General features: G+C 38.0%; 1 protein-coding gene across 1 annotated transcript in view; it reads left to right on the top strand.

The window, feature by feature from the left end:
• The first annotated feature begins 4249 nt into the window (after positions 1 to 4249).
• The window catches only part of kcnk9 (potassium channel, subfamily K, member 9), a 63063-nt gene continuing 40489 nt past the window's right edge, over positions 4250 to 26823 (top strand). The window contains exon 1 of the mRNA XM_079828502.1: positions 4250 to 5401. Within this exon, the coding sequence (XP_079684628.1) occupies positions 4837 to 5401 (565 nt within the window). The 5' untranslated portion in view covers positions 4250 to 4836. The remainder of the gene's footprint in view (positions 5402 to 26823) is intronic.

Here is a 26823-nt window from a genome sequence, read left to right as displayed (position 1 = left end):
TCATCCATTATTAAATTAGTTCATTTCATCTATAAAGCAGTTCTGCAGAAAAACAGTGATGTCATCGTCCAGCTCAGTTCAGTTCTCAACCGATAGTGGCCGTGCAGTCAAATCAGTAATATTGTTGAATATTAAGATTATATATTAGAGACGTATTATCTAAATTACCTGTATGTCATCATGAACCTCTGCTTACCTACCAAAATACTCTATTGTGTCCAGATCATACAGTTATTTTAGTCACAGGTTCCTCACAGATGGACGCTCTGAAAAACTCTTTTAAGAAGGACCAAATGCTGTTTTACACTGGCACAACACTGTCCATTTCACATTTGTTTGAATCACGCATTGGGTCCAGATGTGGGCCTATAGTTCAATTTATTTAATAATAATAATATGTTTTATTTACAGTGAGGAAAATAAGTATTTGAACACCCTGCTATTTTGCAAATTCGCCCATTAGAAATCATGGAGGGGTCTGAAATTGTCATTGTAGGTGCATGTCCACTGTGAGAGACATAATCTAAAAAAATCCAGAAATCACAATGTATGATTTTTTAACAATTTATTTGTATGATACAGCTGCAAATAAGTATTTGAACACCTGAGAAAATCAATGTTAATATTTGGTACAGTAGCCTTTGTTTGCAATTACAGAGGTCAAACGTTTCCTGTAGTTTTTCACCAGGTTTGCACACACTGCAGCAGGGATTTTGGCCCACTCCTCCACACAGATCTTCTCTAGATCAGTCAGGTTTCTGGCCTGTCACTGAGAAACACGGAGTTTGAGCTCCCTCCAAAGATTCTCTCTTGGGTTTAGGTCTGGAGACTGGCTACGCCACGCCAGAACCTTGATATACTTCTTACAGAGCCACTCCTTGGTTATCCTGGCTGTGTGCTTCAGGTCATTGTCATGTTGGAAGACCCAGCCTCGACCCATCTTCAATGCTCTAACTGAGGGAAGGAGGTTGTTCCCCAAAATCTCGCAATACATGGCCCCGGTCATCCTCTCCTTAATACAGTGCAGTCGCCCTGTCCCATGTGCAGAACCCCCCCCCCCCCCCCCCCAAAGCATGATGCTACCACCCCCATGCTTCACAGTGGGGATGGTGTTCTTGGGATGGTACTCATCATTTTTCTTCCTCCAAACACGTTTAGTGGAATTATGCCCAAAAAGTTCTGTTTTGGTCTCATCTGACCACATGACTTTCTCCCATGACTCCTCTGGATCATCCAAATGGTCATTGGCAAACTTAAGACGGGCCTGGACATGTGCTGGTTTAAGCAGGGGAACCTTCCGTGCCATGCATGATTTCAAACCATGATGTCTTAGTGTATTACCAACAGTAACCTTGGAAACGGTGGTCCCAGCTCTTTTCAGGTCATTGACCAGCTCCTCCCGTGTAGTTCTGGGCTGATTTCTCACCTTTCTTAGGATCATTGAGACCCCACGAGGTGAAATCTTTCATTGAGCCCCAGTCCGAGGGAGATTGACAGTCATGTTTAACTTCTTCCATTTTCTAATGATTGCTCCAACAGTGGACCTTTTTTCACCAAGCTGCTTGGTAATTTCTCCGTAGCCCTTTCCAGCCTTGTGGAGGTGTACAATTTTGTCTCTAGTGTCTTTGGACAGCTCTTTGGTCTTGGCCATGTTAGTAGTTGGATTCTTACTGATTGTATGGGGTGGACAGGTGTCTTTATGCAGCTAACGACCTCAAACAGGTGCATCTAATTTAGGATAATAAATTGAGTGGAGGTGGACATTTTAAAGGCAGACTAACAGGTCTTTGAGGGTCAGAATTCTAGCTGATACACAGGAGTTCAAATACTTATTTGCTGCTGTATCATACAAATAAATAGTTAAAAAATCATACATTGTGATTTCTGGATTTTTTTTTTTTTTTAGATTATGTCTCTCACAGTGGACATGCACCTACGATAACAATTTCAGACCCCTCCATGATTTCCAAGTGGGAGAACTTGCAAAATAGCAGGGTGTTCAAATACTTATTTTCTTCACTGTTTATAGCGTCCTTCCCAAGCTCAAGGTCGCTGTACAAGAAAACAACACATACACAGCATCAATATTGAACATAGATATACATATACACACACATATACAGTGAGAAATCACTGAAATTTGATCATTTAAAAAAATAAAAAAGGAGGGTTGGAAATACTGTAAGAAAAGATATGTTTTTAGTTGAGATTTGAATGAGGATATAGAAGCAGTGTCAAGCAGAGAAAGAGGGAGAGAATTCCAGAGGAGAATAACAGTGCAGAAGTTCAGATGAATAATGTGGAGCAAGTCCATGAAGACATTTAAAAGTTGACAATAGATTTTTGTACTGAATGCGGACAGAAACAAGTAGCCAATGTAGATCGTAGAGCAAAATGGGTAATGTGATCAGATTTCTTGACTTGATTGATGACTCCGTCAGCAGAATTGTGTACATATTGTAGTCTAGTGATTGTTCTAGCGGGCAGCCCAATAAGAAGCGAATTACAGTATTGGAGACGAGAGGTTATTAAAGCATTCAAGGGTTATTTCCCCCAAAAATTAAAATTAGCCCATGATTTACTCACCCTCAAGCCATTCTAGATGTATATGACATTCTTCTTTCAGACGAATAAAGTCAGAGTTATATTAAAAAAAGTTCTGGCTCTTCCAAGCTTTATAATGGCAGTGACTTGTTGGTTCATTTTTGAAGTCCATAAAAGTGCATCTATCCATGATATAACTGCTCCACACGGCTCCAGGGGGGTTAATAAAGGCTTTCTCGTGGATAGTGCTGGACAAAAAACTCAAGCCCCTCTTCTCTTATATCGAAATCCTACGCCATTTTGCTTTAAAAATTCTAATTTTAGACTCTAATTTTAGACTCTAATTCATGACGGGTGTTTGTTTCGCTCTATCCTCTGTGCTTCTGCATTCGTCAATACATATGATGTCTATGGTCAATACGCATGCGTCAAGGGTCAGGGGTTACTCTTTCGTCCGTAAATCGATGCGTATGGCGGTCTGCTGGAAGTTAATTCTTTTAGTCTATAAAGTTTTAAATATGGATATTTTTCTTACACAAACTTCAGAAGGCCTTTATTAACCCCCGGAGCTGTGTGAAGCAGTTAAATGATGGATAGATGCACTTTTATGGACTTAAAAAATTAACCAACAATTACTTCCATTATAAAGCTTGGAAGAGCCAGGACATTTTTATATAACTCTGATTTTATTCGTCTGAAAGAAGAATGTCATATATACCTAGGATGATTTGAGGGTGAGTAAATCATGGGCTAATTTTCCTTTTTGGGTGAACTATCCCTTTAATTAGAGTTTCTGTATCTTTAGTGCTAAAGATTTAAACATTAGCATTCTTTATTTAAACATTCTGTTCGGACAGGGATCCTGTTTTTTATATAGCGCATGCATTCAGACAAGATTCAGCTATATCATGAAGGTAAATAGTAACTGTTAAACTGCATGCATAGGATAGTGTGTGGTAGTTGTTGAATTTATTATTGCAATATTTGTTGGTTTGATGTTTTTATGTTACCTTTGACATGTTTGTTGTTTCATGAAGCTAAAAATGGCTGTTTAATAGCAGGTTCCATTGTGACAACCCCCCCTCTCTAATCACGTTATAAATGTTCAATGACAATAATGATCATATTTTACTGGCTCTTCGGATGAACTAATATTTGCCCATTGCCTAGCACATTCTCTCATGCATAACATGCGCGCGCGCACAAAAGTTCACACAGGAATAGCAACAGGGGATTTGAATGGATTTTACTATGGGAAGTTGATTTTAATGTAATCATTAACTCTAGCTCAATCTCTATCAGCCTCAGCGCGCACATGTATTATGCTGTCATAATGTATTTCTTGAAATGTCACGTTTTATATGCCTATTCAAAAGGAAATAAATGTAATAAAACGAACATTTGTTTCTTTGCACTTCCCACTTATGCCTTTCTCTGTCCATTAACGTGGTGGGGGTTTCTGACATTCACATTGCTCTTAAACAAGTGTGTGATGCACGATTTCAACATAAAAGGAGACCATGATCTGGATTTACTCTTGTTATTTTTCTGAGGTCACCTGTTGAGAATGAGCAAATTGCATAAAATATGTCATGCTGAGATCGTAACGCGCGCGCGCGCACACACGCGTGTGCATGCAAGAGTGTCTCCATCCGTGTGTGCGCTTTGGTGATGCGTGCGTGTGTGTGTGCTTTCTAAGGCTGGCACACACTGAAGTCTGCCAGTGGACGCTCGCGGTGGCATACCGTGACAGTGCAGCTTTACCGGAGCGGAGCCAAACGAGAGTCGAGTCCATCCATCCATCCATCCGTCCAGCCACGCGTCACCGGGGAAACAGATGGACACATTCGCGCTCGGACCTGTTGTTCGTGTGACCATCCAGCGCATTAAACTTCGCGTCTCGGTAAAGCCTCGGGAATAAGTGAGTTTCTCCTGGGTTGGATCACGTTTGGAGCATCAGACGTGCGCTGCGCGTCTCCGCCGCTCATCAGATGATGCGTGTTCACGGGTCCTCCTCCGGTACCTCCGGCATTACTCACGCACCGGCGGAGTGAGTACAGCTGAAGATGATCCTCAGATGAACAGGTCGGGGAAACTTTTTCTGGAAGATGTTCAGGGAGCTGCAGTCTTCGTTTGGATACCTGATGGCCACGACGATGAGTTTGTTTAAACGCACAAGAGGAGGACATTGAACAGGTGCGTAATTGTCACTCGAGCATGAATCCCAGTGGCTTCTGGCACCTTATCCAGTTCAGAAGCTCTTTGGAGATCACGCGGGGAGCGCGCTAGTTGATGGCACTGCGCGCCGGGAGGACTTTGCTGTGGTTCGGGCAGGTTTTGCGCAGAGTTTCGCGGCTGCAGGGCTTGTGGTCCCGGCGCTCCAGCAGTCTGCTGTGTCTCTCGGCCAGCCAGGACCACGATCAAGGGACCTGTTACAACCGCAACCGGTGTCCGAAGACGCATCAGCAGCAGCAGCAGCAGCACTGCCCCTATCCGCCCTTTCCAGACTGCTGCTGCGCCTTCCCGGGGGAAAAGAGGGGACATGAACCCCTCAGCCGCCGGTTCCTGGTGGCCATGAAGAGGCAGAACGTGCGGACGCTGTCCCTGATCGTCTGCACGTTCACCTATCTGCTGGTCGGGGCCGCGGTGTTTGACGCGCTCGAGTCGGACTACGAGATGCGGGAGAAGGAGCAGCTGGAGGCGGAGGAGAAGCGCCTCCAGGGCAAGTACAACATCAGTGAGGATGACTATAAAAAGCTGGAGACCATCATCTTGGAGGCCGAGCCGCACAGAGCAGGGGTCCAGTGGAAATTTGCAGGGTCCTTTTACTTTGCCATCACTGTCATAACCACTATCGGTGAGTTTCGGCTCAGTTTCAGTGTGTTTTTTCACGCAAGGTGGTGATAAAAAAAGTCTTAACGCGCCTCCTTTCGATATAAATGTGAGGTTTATCAGAGCTTTTTTCACTTAGCATATATGGTGAGATGGATATCTCCGTGGCGCGTGCATGTGTACCTGGTTAATCATTTCAGCGGGAGGGAAAGTCCAGACTGGGGTTTGTCTGAGACGAAGGGACTCTCAATGCGCAGAAAATCACTGTTATTATCACACCACAGGTGTGACATTTGTTGCATAATTTCAGGAATCACAAAAACTACAACAAATTATTATTCCTGGCCTGTAGTTTATGAGTCACGGAACTATTATTGGCATAGACATACATTTCTTAACCGTCCAAGTGGTGAATTCGTCATGAATTTGATTATGTAAACTCTTTATTTCAATATCAATATTCAATATTATCCTATTAATATTTAAGCAATATAGCATCTTAGTTTTAAGTTAATGTTCATTCAGGTAGCTTGAAATGACATTAAACTTGATGAATGTGCACGAGCTTCTGTTAATGCTTGTTAATGACTCAAACCTAATTAGCCTACTTTAAATATTTTTGTTCAAAATGTAAAACATTTGACAGATTGGCACGCTCCTCTACAGCGTGTGTAATAGTGTAGACTGTAGGGAAGTTTGTAGTCTTGTGTAGTGCACTGCCGTGGTGCTGAAAGAACAGCTCACCGAGGCACCGCACGACATAAAACATTCATAATGCGTCTTTATGATCAGGCGTTATGACAGTTCATATGGGGACATGAGACGCGCTGGAGTGGCGATGTAATCTCTCTCACTCACTCACACACACGCGAGCGCGCGCGCGCGCACTATGTAGGGTCAGATGAAGGCCAGGGTTTTGCGTGTTGCAGTATTGTATCTGTGATTGAGTTCACTTCTCAATTCATCAACATTCAGTGTCATTAATGGTTCAGCAGAAACACTGGAAAATCAATCCTGGTGCAACAGGTGCCGGTTACAGCTACAGCTGGTCGCTCCTCACACATCGTGCACAGTATTATTGCAGCGCTTGCAAGGCTGAAATATTGCGGATATAGTTCTGGCTTCATACTAAACCTCTCATTCTAAGTATGAAACTTGTGCAATTGATTCAGCTCGAACTGCTTAATGTTCAGACTCAGATTGTGATTTGAAGATCAAAGGTTTTATTCGCCATTTAAGCCTATATTGCATGCTGTTGATTGATTTGTAAATATTTTGCATCTATATTTTCTATATCCACCTTCACGCTGCAAAGATGAGTGTCATGACAACAGCAAAGCAGCATTTCATTTCCACAGAGCAAAGACAGAAACTCGAAAACTTCAGCACTATTTTTGTGCTGGTTTGCAAGAATTAGCCTACATTTTCTTCAGGAAACGCAAACCTAGTTTCAAAATGCAAGTATTCTCTCTCTCTCTCGCTCGCTCTGGGTTCCTTTCACGTGTTGAACATGTTGCCTTTATAACCAGTGCTTGTCGTTTTTGAAGGATTAGCTACACGTTCCTCGTTTTGAACACACACTCATTTTAACGCTGGCTCATTCCTGTTATGCAGCACATTTTGAACTCTTTTCTGTGTTGATGAATTATTTATATAAAAGTTTAAACTGGAGTTATAAGCTCGGGTCAACTTTGTTCATTTTAATCTGATTATTTACATAATGGAACGAAAGCAGGACATAAATAAAGAGGTAAAATTAGTCGATGAGGAATTGACAGAGTTAGTGCAGGGATGACGTCAAAACCCGGAAGGCCGAGATTTTCCTATGGGTTTGTATTATGGGGGTTTTCGATTTATGAGTGAAATAAGTCGACGATTCTACGTTCTACAACGTAAATTAAACACACGTAACAAAAATGTGAATTTTGAAGATGTTAAATATCTAGAAAATTCTAATTAGAAACTCGAATATGTGGGGCGTGTAATGTTGTAGAGCAAAACGTCCAACTATCGTCAGTCATGTTTATCGTAGCACTTTTACAGTCCTGTTCCCCATGTAGGCCTACATACTAAGTAGGCTACTTATTACAGTAATTACAATAACTGGACAATAACTAGGTAGGCCCTGAACCTACTCCTAAACCTAACCTTAAAGGCCCATTCACATTAAAGGAACACTCCACTTTTTTTGAAAATAGGCTCATTTTACAAGTCTCCTAGAGTTAAATAGTTGAGTTTTACCGTTTTTGAATCCATTCAGTTGATCTTTGTATCTGGCGGTAGCACTTTTAGCATAGCTTAGCATACATCATTGATTCTAAACAGTCCATTAGCATCTCATTCAAAAAATGACCAAAGACACTTTTAATATTTTTCCTATTTAAAACTTTACTCCTCTACAGTTACATAGTGTGCTAAGACAAACTGAAAATAAAAAGTAGCGATTTTCGACACCTTTATGGCTAGGAACTACGTTCTCATTCCTGCGTAATAGTCACGGATCTTCGCGGTCATACCATGGCTGCAGCGGCGCAATGATTTGTTGGTATTCTGTGAAACATGGTGGTAGTTTACACCTTCGACTTATTATCACAGCCCTTTACAACACACAGAACCATGGCTAATCACACAGGTAAATCCACAACACAATTTGTCGGCTGCAAGCCTGAAACTTTCTCTGCAACTACACAAACTTATTACCGGTCACATTGAAAGTTACCTAGCTGGGGGCTACTTTCAGGCGCTGCGTAATATCATTGCGCTGCTGCAGCCATGGTACGGCCGCGAAGATCCGCGACTATTACGCAGGAATGAGAAAGTATTTCCTAGCCATATAGTTGTAGAAAATCGCAACTTTTAATTTTCAGTTGGTCTAAGCACACAATGTAACTGTAGAAGAGTCAAGTTTTAAAAGTGTCTTTGGTCATTTTTTGAATGAGATGCTAATGGACTGTTTAGAATCAATGATGTACACTAAGCTATGCTAAAAGTGCTACCGCCAGATACAAAGATCGGCTGAATGGATTCAAAAACGGTAAAACTGAACTATTTAACTCTAGGGGACTTGTAAAATTAGCCTATTTTCAAAAAAAGTGGAGTGTTCCTTTAAAGAATAGCAGAGATAAAAACATTGACAGCCAATCAGAAACCATCCTACTGTAACCCGCTCAATCATTTAAAGCGACAGACACACACGCGCTTATAATAAACAAAACAACATCGTCCAGCAGACACTAATATAGTAATAGTTATTGGTATTGGTGTGAACAGGCCTTAACCCATGAAGTTATCTTATAATACACAGTATAGGAATTGACGGTTTATAGAGTTAGTGCAGGGATGACGTCAAAACCCGGAAGACCGTCACGTGTTCCCTTGGAGATTTTCCTATGGGTTTGTATTATGGGTTTTTTCGATTTATGAAGGAAATAAGTTGACGAAACTTGAACATTTTGTATTCAACAATGGATATTACACACACTCGTTAAGAGAATATGAATTTTAAAGATGTTATAGTCAGTACTGACAACTATTGGCAGTTATGTTTACAGTAGCACTTTATTTTACAGTCCTGTTCCCCATATATAGCTACATATATTACAGTAGTTACAATAACTGGGTAATAACTAGGTAGGCCTACTAACCCTGAACCTACTCCTAAACCTAACCTTAACCCATGTAGTTATCTTATATTACCCTACTTTCTTAGGTAAGTACATGTAAGTGCACATACGGTAAAATAAAGTGCAACCACGTTTACCACAGCCCTTATTTCACTCATAAATTGAAAACCTCCATTATAAAACCACACATGAAAATCTCCAGGGAACCACTGGTGAATTAGTCTTCTGGGGTTTACCGTCATCCCTGCACCACTCCATTAACATGAGGAGTTTGATTACTTGTTTTATTCAGTTTTTCGAAGTATAAGATTCAGTTTCTGTCCTTTGGTCAAACAGGATGGAGTGAGCTTGAGAAACCGGCAAATGGCATAAAACCCCTCAGAATTCTTCAAATCTATCACTATTCCATGGTGATATCACTTCTCACTTCCTGAAGGATGATGTCATCAGGCTTTTGTTCGTTTAAGGGATTAAGATGGTGAGGACACGGTGAAAAACCTGAATACCAATTACAACAATATTCTAAAGGGGAAAAAAAACACATAGTGTTTCTTAATAGCCAGTTTTTCATGCTAAAATTAGAGTAGCACCTTTTGTTTAGACAAAAAGTGTGATGGCACATGTGAAAAGCACCAGCTCAGCGCTGCATGTCGCGCGTCCACACAGCAGGTATACTGTACAGAATGTACTTATGCGGTCCGAATGAGCGTTCTCACTGTGTTGATGGCGTTTTAGTGTGTGAACAGCAGCTCTTGTGTATAATGAATGAGCTTCTCGGGCGTTCTGTGAAAGTAATGCACAAACTGTGTGCGGTTGTGTGCAGTATGCTCAGGAGAAATGTGCAGCTGAGCACGCAGCGATTGTGGATTGAATAAACAGTCTGTTGCTTTGTGCTTGTAATTGCTGGTCATTTGTCGTGCGCGGATCATTTGAATATAGCTGATGGTTTTGATTTCATGCTGTGTACTAATGCAGAGATGTGGTCATATGAGTGAATCCATACAGCTTTCTTTCTTACTTTACCAGGGTAATGCAGTCTTTTGTCTACTATGATAAAACTATGTTTATTGGATAAGTACCATGGTGATTTTTTTGCACACATAACATTGTAATGTAACACCAATTTTTGGGCATTGTATCATAGCAATGCTTTTTAAAAATATGTTCCATACTAGTAACGTGTGTAAAATGTGGTGTGTGTGTGTGTGTGTGTGTGGCCACACCTCAGCAGGACAGTGACAATACTGCAGTGTGTGTGTGTGTGTGTTTACACTGCTGCAGTATTGCTCTAAGCATCATACAGTACAGTAGATCTGGGGATGATATATTAATAGTTTAGCTTGAAATCCAAACACAACTTCATACCACCTGTTATGCATTATTTTGATTTTGTATTTGCAATAGATGTGCGTTTTAAATTAAATTCCATATACAATGAGACTAGCCTAAAAAGGTATTTACTAGATTAATACAGTTTGCAGTTCTTATTCCAGTCTCAATAAGTTTATTGAGATTTTATTTCTGTTTTTTTTTTTTATGGACAGTCTCACAATTACTCCCTCCATCCGTTTTTTTTTTTCTTTTTCGGAATATCAAAAATATGTCAAGTAAAATGGGTTGACTGTTTACTTTAATTTAGCACAAACCAGCTTATTATATTAATCAGACTGTTTTAGGAAATTAAATGACAAAGCATGTGCAAAAGCCACATTTAAAGCTTATTTTAAGTCGTTTCTCTTCTTTGACCTCTATGATTGGTGAACGAGGGAGAGCTGATCCAAATGCAGTTAACAAAAAATAAACATAAACAAATAAAATATGAAAACCAGAGAACCAGGAACAGAATGAGCACACCAAACATGTGTGCAATGACAAGTTTTCATGTGTAGTTTATTGAGCAAAGCACTTCATTTTGAGAATAATTCTACTTGCATTGCTTTTTCATTCGTAAACAGTCTGTAATTCAGCGGGTGAGATGTCAGGGTCACTGGGTTTAAACGAACACTGTATAATTTGATTCATTTCAGTACAATGAATTCAATTGATCTGGCACGTTCAGTCCATCACAGCTGAATGTATCTGCACAGAAATGGAGAATCGTGGCCTGGATTTGAATTGATCTCGAGTTTGGGTTTTGAAATGGAACTGGCTCCATCCTCAAGTGACCAGGTGGCTCAGTTTGGCACATAAAAAAAACACAATGCTTTAATTAGCATTAAAGTTTCAGCATGAACACAATTCGCTTCTTTTCAATCTGATAGGCCATTAAAGCTGTGGGACAAGAATAGGCTGTATTTCATTCTTTAATACAACAGTTGATTTAAAACTGTATAATACTTTAATACAGTTTCGTTATATTGCTTTTAAAGTTCTATCTATCTATCTATCTATCTATCTATCTATCTATCTATCTATCTATCTATCTATCTATCTATCTATCTATCTATCTATCTATCTATCTATCTATCTATCTATCTATCTATCTATCTATCTATCTATCTATCTATCTATCTATCTATCTATCTGTCTGTCTGTCTGTCTGTCTGTCTGTTTGTCTGTCTCTCTCTCCGTCCATCCGTCCATCTATCCATCCATCCATCCATCCATCCATCCATCCATCCACATTTAATTTATTTTATATACATTTATATTTAAAAAAAAAAGATTTTATTTGCTTTTTAAAATTTGATATTCAATAATATTATTTATTATTAATTTTTATATTGATTATTTTTAACATTTGATATATTTCGTATTTTATTTATTTATTTTTATAATTATTTTATTAACTTTTTAACATTTGATATATTTCATATTTTATTTCTCTAATTATTTCATTATTTTATTTTTAACATTTGATATATTTCATATTTTATTTATTTATTTCTCTAATTATTTTATTTTTAACATTTTATATAGGCTATTAAATATTTTTATATTGATTTCTTCATTTTTATATTTATTTTTTATACTTTTTAACATTTGATATATTTCATATTTTATCCCATTTGATATATTTTATATATATATATATATATATATATATATATATATATATATATATATATATATATATATATATATATATATATATATATATATATATATATATATATATATATATGATATATTTTATCTATCTATCTATCTATCTATCTATCTATCTATCTATCTATCTATCTATCTATCTATCTATCTATCTATCTATCTATCTATCTATCTATCTATCTATCTATCTATCTATCTATCTATCTATGATACTTTTGCTTCTCCAAGCGCTCTGCTCACAGTATCGACTGACAGTATGTCTTTAATTAACAGATTATTATTAGTTTTGATGAAATCGAGAGGCCAGTGGATGTGTGTGTGTGTGTGTATGCATGCGGGGGGTGGAAATGTCAGGTTAGCCTCGAGCCTTGGTTTCCGTGGAGACACTGTGTGTCGTGGTCATGTGTGCGGCGCTAACTCGGCGTCGAGCAGATTGCGCGGGGAGCTGGTTCCACTTGCCGTGATTAATTGCTCGGAATGTTTCCACCTTTCCGCGGAGGCTGAGTGCGTCTGAGTTTGTCCAGGCTGCATGTGCTTTTCCGTACAGAGGTGCCCCTCCGCTGGGCATCACGTTTTTCCCACAATCCACTGCTCTGGGTGAGCTTTGAGAGCTGGAAAGGGTCAACCTCAGGGCAGTGGACAAGAGGCTTCTCTAGATTCAAATGATTTGCTTCGGAAATGAAACTACAAACTTTCAACTACAAGCAAATAGGCCTACTTTTGTTTAACATTTCAAAGTAATTATTTGTAACACTTTATTTCGATGGTCCACTGCAAACATTCTACTAACTACAAGTAACTTTGCAACTACATGTCAACTAGCAGTCATTAGAGTATTAGTAGACTGTCTGCTAACACTTTGTGATGCTCCTCCAATAGACACTCTACTGACTATAAGTAACTTTGCAACTACATGTCATCTTATTCTAACCCCCAACTAACAGTCTAACAGTAATAGCCTACTCTAATGAGAGTTAGTTTACATGTTGTGAAGTTAGTTACGTGTAGTTAGTAGTGTCTAAAATGGACCATTGAAATAAAGTGTAGGCTAATCTAATTATTTATTATATTATATTGTTTTGCTGTATTGGCAGTGGTGTGAAGATAAAGGGGAAAAATCCACCAAAAGGAGCAGAAACACATCATTCACTATAAAAAAAATATTGTTGGTTTAACTTAAAAAAGTAATAACCTGGTTGCCTTAAAATTTTTAGTCCATTGAAATTAAAAATTTGAGTTAATACAATGAAGGAAATTGGTTTAATAAATAGAAACTCAAAATATTATTGTATCTGAACCACATCCATTTAAAAAAAAAGATAAATCATGAAAATAGCAGAATTTGGCATGTTTCACTGGATTATTACAAATAAAACACACAATTACGCAATATGCTTATACAATCTTTTAATAATATTTGAATAAATATTTGATGTCGATTCTCAAAAATGTTCATTGTATTAACTCAAATTTTTAATTTCAATTAACTCAAAATTTTAAGGCAACCAGGTAACTTATTTTTTTTTAAAAATCACAGTGTTGTGAATTCCTATACATTTATTTTTATCAGTGTTTTTTTATTATAATTATTATTTTTCAACATTTGATATATTTCACATATTTTATATATGTTAAAGTATGCATGCTCTTATAATATATTAATTTATTTGATTTTTTATTTGCTTTTTAATAGTATATTTGATATTTAATAATATAAAAAAATATATATATTTATTTTATATTGATTAATTGTATTTACATTTTAACATTTTATATATTTTATATTTTTACATGTATTTTTTACATGTATTTTTATACTTTAATAATACACTCTAAAGAATGGGTTAAAAATAACCTAGATTGGGTTGAAAATGGACTAATCCAGTAATTGGGTTGTTTTGACCCAGCGATTGGGTTGTTTTAAGCAAACATTTAACCCAACTGCTGGGTTAAAACAACCCAATTGCTGGGTTAGTCCATTTTCAACCCAACTTGGGTTGTTTTTAACCCGGCATTTTTTAGAGTATACTTTAATAATATTTTATTCTAAGGCTTGGCCTGATCGTTGTGCATTATTTACATTTATTTGAACCTATAAGAAACAGCCATAACGGTTCAGATTGACATTTACAGTGGGGAGAACAAGTGTTTGATACACTGCCGATTTTGCAGGATTTCCTACTGTAATCTGTAATTTGTATCATAGGTACACTTCAACTGTTAGGGACGGAATCTAAAACAAAAATCCAGAAAATCACATTGTATGATTTTTAAGTAATTAATTTGTATTTTATTGCATGACATAAGTATTTGATACATCAGAAAAGCAGAACTTAATATTTGGTACAGAAACCTTTGTTTACAATTACAGAGATCATACGTTTCCTGTAGTTCTTGACCAGGTTTGCACACACTGAAGCAGGGATTTTGGCCAACTCCTCCATACAGATCTTCTCCAGATCCTTCAGGTTTCAGGGCTGTCGCTGGACAATATGGACTTTCAGCTCCCTCCAAAGATTTTCTATTGGGTGCAGGTCTGGAGACTGGCTAGGTCACTCCAGGACCTTGAGATGCTTCTTACGGAGCCACTCCTTAGTTGCCCTGGCTGTGTGTTTCGGGTCGTTGTCATGCTGGAAGACACAACCACGACCCATCTTCAATGCTCTTACTGAGGGAAGGAGGTTGTTGGCCAAGATCTCACGATACATGGTCCCATCCATCCTCCCCTCAATACGGTGCAGTCGTCCTGTCCCCTTTGCAGAAAAGCATCCCAAAGAATGATGTTTCCACTTCCATGCTTCACGGTTGGGATTGTGTTCTTGAGGTTGTACTCATCCTTCTTCTTCCTCCAAACACAGCGAGTGGAGTTTAGACCAAAAAACTCTATTTTTGTCTCATCAGACCACATGGCCTTCTCCCATTCGTCCTCTGGATCATCCAGGTGGCCATTGGCAAACTTCAGATGCAAAATTGCGCTGCAGGATTTTAATCCATAACGCTGTAGTGTGTTACTAATGGTTTTCTTTGAGACTGTGGTCCCAGCTCTCTTCAGGTCATTGACCAGGTCCTGCCGTGTAGTTCTGGGCTGATCCCTCACCTTCCTCATGATCATTGATGCCCATGAGGTGAGATCTTGCATGGTGCCCCAGACTGAGGGAGATTGACCGTCATCTTGAACTTCTTCCATTTTCTAATAATTGCGGCAACAGTTGTTGCCTTCTCACCAAGCTGCTCGCCTATTGTCCTGCAGCCCATCCCAGCCTTGTGCAGGTCTACAATTTTACCTGATGTCCTTACACAGCTCTCTGGTCTTGGCCATTGTGGAGAGGTTGGAGTCTGTTTGATTGAGTGTGTGGACAGGTGTCTTTTATACAGGTAGCGAGTTCTAACAGGTGCAGTTAATACAGGTAATGAGTGGAGAACAGGAAAAACGAACAGGTCTGTGAGAGCCGGAATTCTTACTGGTTGGTAGGTTATCAAATACTTATGTCATGCAATAAAATGCGAATTAATTACTTGAAAATCATACAATGTGATTTTCTGGATTTTTGTTTTAGATTCCGTCACTCACAGTTGAAGAGTAGGCCTACCTATGATAAAAATGACAGACCTCTACATGCTTTGTAAGTAGGAAAACCTGCAAAATCGGCAGTGTATCAAATACCATACTTGTTCTCCCCACTGTACAAGGTTAAGAAAATATGCCTTCATAAATATATAAAAATGCCCCTGAAAATCATTTTGAGGGGTCAAAATATTACCCCATATAATAATTTAAAATCAGTTATGTCACCTAATTAATATTTATATTGACACGAGGTCCTGTATAACGTGTCCTCCCACAGATTAAGTTTGGTGCAGGATGTGTTTGACAGGCCGGTGATTGGGAAACCTGTATGAGAACTGTCATTATTCCTTTTGGTGACATCAGTGGCACAGCAATGACACACGTCTCCCTTCATAACTTTTCAAGGCTCCATCTGGCTGAACGTGCCGTGTGTGTGATCGCCCCCCTCGGGCAGCAGAACGGCTGATGTCATTCAAGGGTTCTAGATCTCTAGAGCATTTAGAAAATGTAATAATTAACGTTTCCATCAGGAGTGTTCCAGTTCCATAAAGCGCGCTTGATTGCACGAAATCTAAAGTTTGTAGCGAGCGGCAGCATCTTGGATCAACAGCAGTGGCTTTCATCAGCGTGTTACTGTGGAAGCATTAGACCGCTCACACACTCCTTCTCTCTGCTGCTATTTTTAGCTCCAGCTCTACAAGCCCACAGTCACACTCGGTTGCTTATCCAATAAAACTAAATCGATTTTCCTCTAATTTCCAACATGCTCTGTATATCAATAACTCATAAAGACTGCATCATCTGATGGTATCTATCTATCTATCTATCTATCTATCTATCTATCTATCTATCTATCTATCTATCTATCTATCTATCTATCTATCTATCTATCTATCTATCTATCTATCTATCTATCTATCTATCTATCTATCTATCATCTCTCTTTCTGTCTGTCTGTCTGTCTCTCCGTGCATTTGTCTGATCCATCCATCCATACATCCATCTGTCTCTCTGACCGTCTGTCTGTCCATCTGTCTCATCCATCCATCCATCCATCCATCTGTCTCTCTGTCCGTCTGTCTGTCCATCTGTCTCATCCATCCATTCATCCATCCATCCAACCATCCATCCATCTATCTGTCTCTCCGTCCGTCTGTCCATCCATCCATCCATCCGTCTGTCTCTCTGTCCGTCTGTCTGTCCATCTGTCTCATCCATCCATCCATCCATCCATCCATCCATCCATCCATCCATCCATCCATCCATCCATCCATCCATCCATCCAGCCATCCATCCATCTATCTATCTGTCTCTCTGTCCGTCTGTCTGTCCATCTGTCTCATCCATCCATACATCCATCTCTCCATGTGTCTGTCCATCCATCCATCCATCTATCATCCACCCATCCATCCATCCTGTCTCTCGTCCATCCATCTGTCTGTCTGTCTGTCCCATCCATCCATCCATCTATCTGTCTCTCCGTCTGTCTGTCTGTCTGTCTGTCTGTCCATCTGTGTCATCCATCCATCCATTATCTATCTATCTATCTATCTATCTATCTATCTATCTATCTATCTATCTATCTATCTATCTATCTATCTATCTATCTATCTATCTATCTATCTATCTATCTATCTATCTATCTATCTATCTATCTATCTATCTATCTATCTATCTATCTATCTATCTATCTATCTATCTATCTATCTATCTATCTATCTATCTATCGGTCCATCTGATCCATCCATCCAGCCATTCACCTGTCTCTCCGTCCGTCTTCATTGTGTCATTTCTAACATGTAACTAACTTGTTTTCTTCTAATTCTTTCAATTCAACTCAATTTCTCTCTCTCTCTCTCTCTCTCTCTCTCTCTCTCTCTCTCTCTCTCTCTCTCTCTCTCTCTCTCTCTCTCTCTCTCTCTCTCTCTCTCTCTCTCTCTCTCTCTCTCTCTCTGTATCACTTGTAGCTCACCGCTCTAAACACTGGGGATGATTTGACCTTGTCTCTTTTTTTTTTTCATCCAGTGACTCGGATCATCTTCCCGTTCACGGAGAACTGCGGATATGGGAGTCCATCTAGTTTTCTATATGAATTTCAAACAGTGTTACGCTGCTCTTTTTACAATACCTTCTCTATTGCGTAAGAGTCGCCGCATGGCACTCGGCCATTTTTATGAGTGATCTGTTTTTCAATTAAGTTCAGCCGGCTTGCCGTTGAGGTCTCTCTCTGCTGACTAAACATGTGGTTACAACGCTTTGGTCGAGGGGAAATGGATGGTGCTCATAAAGGGGTGTTTTGTATTGTAGTACATTGTTATTGATGGGGGTTTTAACAGGTCAGAGTTAAATGCTGAGCGCTGCTGTTTTCACACAGTACACCGGACAGGTACTGCACTTCGCTGACGGGTCAAGCTCAACGCTAGTGCTCGGGAATGAATAAGATAAAATAGCTAAATATAAGTTATTGATTTAGACACGCTTTGTGTGCACTCTCTTAAATTAGAATAAGCCACAAATATACTTCCTATTGACCTTTACAGTGCAATGAATAAATCTCTGCGAGAAGAGAACTGATTCAGCAGAATTTTGGTTGTTTAAATCGTGGCTGTTATAAATCATGTAAATATATCAAAAATTATTTTTATTACATATTTAAAATATTCATTTTATTAAAATGCTTAGTAACACTTTTTTTTAAGGAGATATAGTTACACGTTACTACATGTACTTAGTATAGTAATAACAGTAAATAATGCATAATTACAAGTGACTAACCCTAAACAAACCATAACCATAACTCTATAGTGAGTACATGTTTAAATATTATTACTCAGTACTTATTCGAGTAAGTACGGAAATGGAAGTGGAAAATGTATTTAATTATTAGAAAAACATGTAAATGAAATATTTTAAATGTACAGTAAAATAACATATCTTATATGTATCCCTTTAAAACACAGTATCACATTCCGATTCATGTGTGAATGTTGTAGCCGTTTCTCCTAAGGCATTAACAAACCTCTTCATCCTTAAAGGAATGTTGCAGTGCATGCTGGGACACACATGTTGGCATGAATAAAACATTTTGTGCTGATCGGAGATGGGTTACAACGTGTGAAGATCCTCACGGGAGCAGGTCAACATGTAACTCCGGTATACGTCTGCATGTGTAGATCCTCTCCCTGACACACACATGCTCACGAATGCATGTTCACGAGGGGAAAATTGCACAACGCAGTGATATGTAGATTACATGTGTGCCTGAGCAATGTCGGATCAAGTCTGTGATAACTGGCATTATCGTATTCATAGAGTTGCAAATCAGGTGAGCATGGAGATGTTCACGCCTGCAGAGATTCAGAGAAAGAGCTGCTGTGTGTGTCATGGTGAAAGCATGTCATCTCTCACAGGAAATCTAACCGTAAGCACAAGCCACTGTTTGATTGACAACTTTCAATGGCCCTTGGCTTTAAAGGGGACCTATTATGCAAAATTACCTTCTACATTGTTTTTGAACATATTTATGGGTCTACAGTTTGTACACAACCACCCTATGGTAAAAATCCATCCACTCAATTGGCCATTTTCCCCATAAATCTGAAACAGTGTCTCAAAATGAGCCGTTCAGGAATGTGCTCAAATGTGACGGATTTTGCCCTAGCTTAGCTCCTCCCCTGAGTGAGCTGTACACATTCTGCCATGTTTATCTCTCGCCAGAGCATTTAACAGCAGTTTTCAAGTAATGTACTCTTATTAAAGCTACTAAAGTTATTCAGTCAAGAGCAGTGAGTGATTTTCTGCTTTCCTTTTGTTGTTTGATTCATATTAACAGCATATATAGCAGTAGGTACTGGATATTACGCTGATGTCACTTTAATACACAGATCTAACATACACATGCGATTTCTTTCCCTGCTGTTTACGTTCACAGACATAACAGACTGTGTTTATGTGAACTCTGTGTGGTTTTGACATAGCGTTGTGTGTATTTGACAGTTTAAGCACACTAAGACGTGAAAGAGAGCTTAGTTTAATACTCACGAGACGCTTTCTGTGCGCGTGCTTCGGGTGTGTGCGCTCAAAAAAACAATATATATCAGAAGATTAGACTGATATGGCTTTAAAACACATGCAGATAATCCATTTTCATGATGATGAAGAACTGCAATGTCACATGAGCCTGACCTCCAATGTTAATTTTGACAGCAAATTTTGATTTAGTTTTAGTCATATTTTAGTCACCTGAATATCATAAGATTTTAGTCGCCTAAAATCTAATGAGTTTAGTTAAATTGTAATGTATTAAGCATTTAAGCATCAAAAATCAATTTTTAAGTCAAAAATAACATTTTGAATTAATTGTGCATTTTTTGACCGTTCAAGCGCAAAAATACATGAAAGAGAGCTCAATTAACTTATTTTGTTTGTTTTTAAAAACATCTATATAGTTTTTATAATTTTGTATTTCTGTTTTAGTTAGCATATCAGATTAAGCTAAAGCTTCAAATAAGTTTAAGTTAATATTTTTAATTTCAGTTAAAATGTATTTAATTTCAAGTAATGAGGATTTTTAATGGTTTTAGTTAACAATAAATATAATAGTTAACTAAATAAAAAATCTTCATAACTTTAATTTATAACCCTGATACTTTATTGAGTAATATGTGTAAAATACTGTTCTTAGTCTTTCCTCCTGACTTTGAATTAAATGGGAATGAAATTAAATACAGTTTATTGTCTAACTAAAAACGTATATATAATGCGTGACTTTTAATTATAAACAAGCTCGAATTACACATTGACTCTTATTTTGAAATGTCTGCGCTTTACTATTGTAGTTGCAGCTGCTTTTTCAAGTTCAGATGAGGGAGATAAAATAGGCATTGTTACAACTGTCTAAAACACATTACTATATAAACATCGTAAAGTAAACATTGTCATTGTTCATCAGCATTAGTTCATAAACAATAACCTGGCATAAATGTGCTACACTAACAAAACAAAAACAAAATACCATGGTATCACATGGTGTATTGTAATCCATCCCCAAATGTATGTTTTTTTCTTATTAGTTTTTACTTCTGGGGATATTTTTAGTTATGTAAACACACACAACACAGTCAGTTATGTACGCACATTTCTACTACTCTTCACTTCTGGCATGCTCATTCTCTCACAGGTGGGAAAAGAAGGCTTTTAAAGCTCATTAGCAGTGTGTGTGTGTGTGTGTTTGTGTGTGCGTTTACGTCTGTATATTTGTGAGTGTGTGGCACTTGGACTCAATCTGCTAAGTGGGAGGAAGATTCTAGAGGCGGTGTTGAGATTCATTTAGATAATGACACATTATCCATTATTCTCTTCATGATGTTCTATCTTTACCTTACGCTCTGCATGGGCGATGCAAACAAGAATGCAGAAAGTCTTCCATCCGTTTAAAGCATATCTGCCGCTAATATCATAACTGATTTGTTCGCTGCATCTTTGATCGATGCAAATGACTTCAAAGGCATTCAAGTGCCCCGTCAGATCACTTGGCAGGATTAAGAAGATCATTATAATGAGCTGTTTTTGTGATAAATCGCCACCTTTGATTAAAAAAGAGAGCTCGGAATTCATTTACTGTACATTGTTGAGAATAATCAATTTCGGAGTTGAATCAGTACAAGCTGAGAATGAATTAAACCGTGGATTTAATTACGGGGCATTTACATAAAGGCTGCAATTTATTTCAAGTGATGAATGGCGGAAAATATGATATATATACATAATTTCTACATTCACTCACAAGAAATGAGAGGCTGAGTGCCCTTTTTTGGTCACTGACTTAATTCTGAAAGACATCTGGGAAAAAAAGGGCAGCTTCGTGTGAGATGAATTAATTCTGAATGAAACAGATCCGCTTCTTCACTGCGCGGGGGCTTCTGAGTCGCAAAGTTTGACGTCTTTCATTTACTGTGGCCCCATAAAGTATTTGGACACGTAAGCCACACTTAAAATATATAACGTCATCGCATTACATAAGAAAATGTTAAACCATAGCTTTATTAGAATTGAAAGATTATAGAATTTGATACATGCATAGGCCTACTGTATACAGACACTTGATTTGATGTTTTATTATCTAATGACATTCAGACAGTTTTGACTCACATCTTAAACATTATAAAAATACCATTGTAAACAAGTTTTAAATGTTTGTAAGCGGAACAACTACGTTTGATGTTTACACAATGGATTTCTACCATTCAAAATATGTAGGCTACCGTTTGTGGCCGGTAAGGATTATGTTAGTTATTTTAAATTGTAATAATAGATTTTATGGCATTAGTTGACCTCTCAGGAATATTGATAGAAGATGTATTTTATGAAGCACGTTAGAGTTAATGTTTAGTGTTATATCGTTAGACTCTAACTTCAGTTAGATAACGCGAGCAGCACTGCAGCAGCTACTATATCCAGATGCTATCGGCCATTTTTCAACAGTTTTTAGATTCTCTGAGATCTTTCTGTCAACTGTGTTTCTGTGAAGTATTTGCCATTCAAGGAATAACGTATCTAGTGCCTAGATATAAAGAGTTCAATAAATTGGTTGCCCTGTTTTTGTAAAAAACACTATTTAAAACTTCTTTCTTGGGTTAAATTCTGTATATTCTAACATCATTCATTTATATTCACCTGTTCTGTATGCTTTATCAAAACAACATTAGGACGTTAACAACATTAAAAAAAAGAAAAAAGAAATTACCACTATAACCAGTAGGCTAGATGGCGGAAGAGGAATACTTATTGGCTCATTAGCCATTTTTTTAGCCATTTATTTTTTATAGATTATCAAATCACTATTATAAAATTAAAATATCTATTTTTGTTACTTTATTTGGACTGAAGTGTTAAATATATAGGCTAATTGTAGGGAACATTACAAAGTCTAATGAAAAACAAAACCATCTGACTAAACGCACAATAAATCTTTATTTAAATCGTGTCTGTGCTTTGTTTATGATGAGGAGATTTGTAGATAATGAGAAGATTTGTGTAAAAAGATATTCAGCGTTTTGAGACTGTATAAAACTTGTTTTGATCGATATTGGGAGGATTCTCATTGCCGTTAAATTAAACATATGATTGGTTATTGTTTTCAACAGAAATGCCCGTGATTGACTACAATACTCAACGCTGTAAAATCATGTTGTACTGTCAAACTCAAATAAAATGACCAGATCGCTAAAAAAAAAAGATTAACGTTGCCTCTTCTTTATCTCTCCCCAGAATAAAATGCTACTGTAAAGCCTAATCAAAGTCAATGCACATATTGTGTTAATATTTGCCAGAAATCGCTGCAAATACAGTGAAAATGCTGTCTATCCTCCTATTCAAACAGATTGACAGCGCGGAGTTGTTTGGAACTATTGAGAGCTCTATGGCTCTGGTCAGCACAATATGGCTGTTATCTGATTGGCTTAAGTAGACGGTGGGTGGAGTCTACTATTCACGATTTACAAATGTGCAAGAAGAGATCCACCAATGCAGAGGAAGCCATCAAAAAATGCACAGGAAGCGATTCACAAATGAATGCAAGGCAGAGTTGTGTTTGTGACATAAAAACATATGTGTGGATATTTTTTTTATTCACAAATGTCATTGTTTTTATTTGTGAATCTTATTCATTTTTGTGAAACTCCTGCATATATTTGTGGATCTCATTCTATTTATTTGTGAATTTATTTCATTTTTTGTGAATCTCTTTACATTTATTTGTGGATAACAATCTATTTGTTTGGAATAACGCAACAAATCTACCCCCATAAATAAACCAATCAGAGTCTCATCTCCCATTCCCTTTAAAAGCCAGTTGCTCTTGCACCATGGCGGATTCGCTATTGACATGCGAGCGGAAAGACCGAACGCTTCTCCAGAGAGGAATCTTTTAATTTTTCATAGTTAAAAATATTTGTGTGCTGCTGCAGAGTGTACTCGCGTTGTGCACCAATCTATAGGTGCATATTGCTAACGTGCCCCTTTAAATAACACAAAAAATACTGCGCTATTGACTTTAGACCAGGTTTTTGTTGGACAATGGCGCAGTAGTTTTCAGTTGCCTCAAAATAGCAACACACCAACAATGCGCCTGAACACACCTCGTTTTCAGACCAGCACTCCCATGGGCGAACAGATGGGCACGAGTGCATTTGCTATTTAAACAACGTGGGGCTGGACGTGAAAATGATAACTGTTTCGGGCTGAAACTACCAAAAAACACTTGCATCGTGCCTGGCGTCGCATTGCGCCGGGTGTATGATAGGGCCCTAGATCTAATACTAAAGACTAACAATGAAACAATTGTGCCCAAGGATACACTGTTTTTGACTGTTTAAAGTTTGACAGATTTTTTTTTTTTTACTTATAATTGACTGTTAAAGGCGTTTTGTGAAATTTTGTTTATGTTTCAATAATGGAAATACTTCAATACTTTAAAACATGTCTCTATTTGTTTAAAGCAGTTCTGGCTCAACCAATGAGTGAATTTGAGGGTGGGGCAGTGCCTAACTGTGGAAACAATGACAGGTTTGGGCACAACAACACAATCTTATGGCAATTTCTTAACTATTTTTTAGTTGTGGCGAATTGGTGTCTAATGCATATGAATTTATACAATCTCACATTTTTCTACAATCTGCTAATGCCCCAGTGACATGTATGTTTAGGGGTGGACCTTCATGACCTTAGTAATTAAGTAATGAAGTGATTGAGAGCTAATTAAGGTGTCTAGACGACAAGGGTTGGAGGGTAGAGATAAAGCTATGGGGGAGGTACAGAAGCTTATGTGTTGAGTGTATGTTTCATTTGACAAGATGTAGAAATATAATGTTTAGACATGAATTACGGTTAGATCTATTTATTTGTTTCTGAATAGAGGTGGATTTAATAATTGTCAATATTATAAGTATATAATTCAATATTATAATATAATATAAATTGAAGCTCCAAAAACATGCTCATGTCTTTTCCTGCAATGACTGTTAGTTTTTGAAATCTAAGATTAAAATTGGAATTTTTGGGTTGCACTTTATTTTACTGTATGTGTACTTACATGTACTTACAGTGTCCTACTTTAAAAATACTGGGTAATATAAGGTAACTACAGGAGTTAGGATTAGGGGTGGGTTCACGGTTAGTTCCTAGTTATAACCCAGTTACTGTAATTACTGTAATAAGTACATTGTATGTACACGGGGAACAGGGCTGTAAAATAGAGTGCTAGCATTTCTGTTTACTGTTAATTTTGTTAATAAACACTTTTAAAGAAGTTACTGGAATATCGGATATTATTTGAGTCACACGCACATGCATTATATTGCCAAAAGTATTGGGACACTTCTACAAACATTAAGAATGGGTCGCTCTCAGGAGCTCAGTGAATTCAAGCGTGGTACTGTGATAGGTTGCCACGGCACCTGTGCAAAAAGTCCATTCGTGAAATTTCCTTATACTAATTATTCCACGGTCAACTGTTCGTGGTATTATAACAAAGTGGAAGCAATTGGGAACAACAGCAACTCAGCCACGAAGTGGTAAGCCACGTAAAATCACAGAGCGGGGTCAGCGCATGCTGAGGTGCACAGTGCACAGAAGTTGTTTTTGGTGTGGAGGAACTTGACTGGCCTGCACAGAGTCCTGACCTCAACCCGATAGAACACCTTTGGGATGAATTAGAGCGGAGACTGTGAGCCAGGCCTTCTCGTCCAACATCAGTGCCTGACCTCACAAATGCGCTTCTAGAAGAATGGTCAAAAATTCCCATAAACACACTCCTAAACTTTGTGGAAAGTCTTCCCAGAAGCTGTTATAGCTACAAAGGATGGGCCAACTCCATATTAAACCCTACAGATTAAGAATGGGATGGCATTAAAGTTAATGTGCATGTAAAGGCAGGCATCCCAAAACTTTTGGCAATATAGTGTATTATGGAGGTGAGAAGAATATGACAAATCGGACAGATTGCTACAGTTCATATTAAATACGGTATGCAATATTACCATGTGTGCATGTTGAAATGTCATTAAGTTGTTTTGCTTAATTTAGTAATCTGTTGAAAAGTGCATTTTCTGGCTATATTTTTCTATGGGCACCAGGTGGAGCACCTCAAAATGTTTCCTCAAGGCACTTGCAGTCATGCTAATAAATGTTATTAAGTCATTTTGCAAACATTGTAGATATCATCTGTGCAGTTGTAATTAGGCCAGTTTATTGGTTTTCTGAAGTGGTTTTTGTGTGATCTCGGTGTTGTAGATTTGTGGCTAGCATTAGCATATCAGGAGACCATTTCCCCTCGCACCCTTTCCTATGAACTCATAAAACATTCAGCGTGCCAGTGGACTAGCATCAAAAAAGTACTTTTTTATTAATAAAACATAGACACGAAGCAGTTATTTCCCTTAAATATTGATCTGTGCTTTGTGAATATGGTATAAAGATAAACTCAGCACATGAATCAGTGGTAAATCTCATGGTCGTATGCGACAGGAGGTTGTTTTTGATGTTGATGGTGTGTGTTCTTTAGCGTGTTCCTGGTGTGTGTAATGTGAAATGAGTATGTGGACTTCATTATTATTCATAGCAGTGTGAGATTTTAAAATTGTGTTTTAAAAATTTTATACGCTAGATGATTAAAATATGATGTATTAATGATTTTATTAGAGGCCACAGCATTCATTTTAAATTGACAAAGAGAGGCTGATTACCTCTTTGTTTCGCTGTCCTTCTCTCCTTATATCTCCTAATCTTGCCTTGCTTATCTTGTTTAATTATTGTCTCGTTTCTTCTCTCCTCATCTCGTATCTTCTCATCTCTTATTTCCCCATATCTTCTCGTCTCATCTCTTCTCTTGAACCCCTGAACTCATTGAAAAAAGTCCTCCAAGAAGCCAAAAACTGACATATTGATCTATACGAAGTTAATATCCCACCTCTCTTTTCATCTCCTCTCCTCCTCCTTAATTCTTTACTTCCTGTGAGTCAGCATAAGTAATATTTGGCTCTGTTCCTCATCTTTTGTGCTTTCGCTCTTTGTTTTCTCTTCCAGCATGAGGTCTGGATGTCGACTGACATGCTGAGGGTTCCCCGTTGAGTTGCAATAAAATGTAGCAGGTGTTGATGATGTCATTTCCTGTTGGGGGTTGTGTGTTTAATGGACAGTCTTATAGCTGGA

Source organism: Gobio gobio (assembly GCF_949357685.1).
Source record: "Gobio gobio genome assembly, chromosome: 11".
Taxonomy (NCBI): Eukaryota; Metazoa; Chordata; class Actinopteri; order Cypriniformes; family Gobionidae; genus Gobio; species Gobio gobio.
This window is presented reverse-complemented; position numbering and strand designations above follow the sequence as displayed.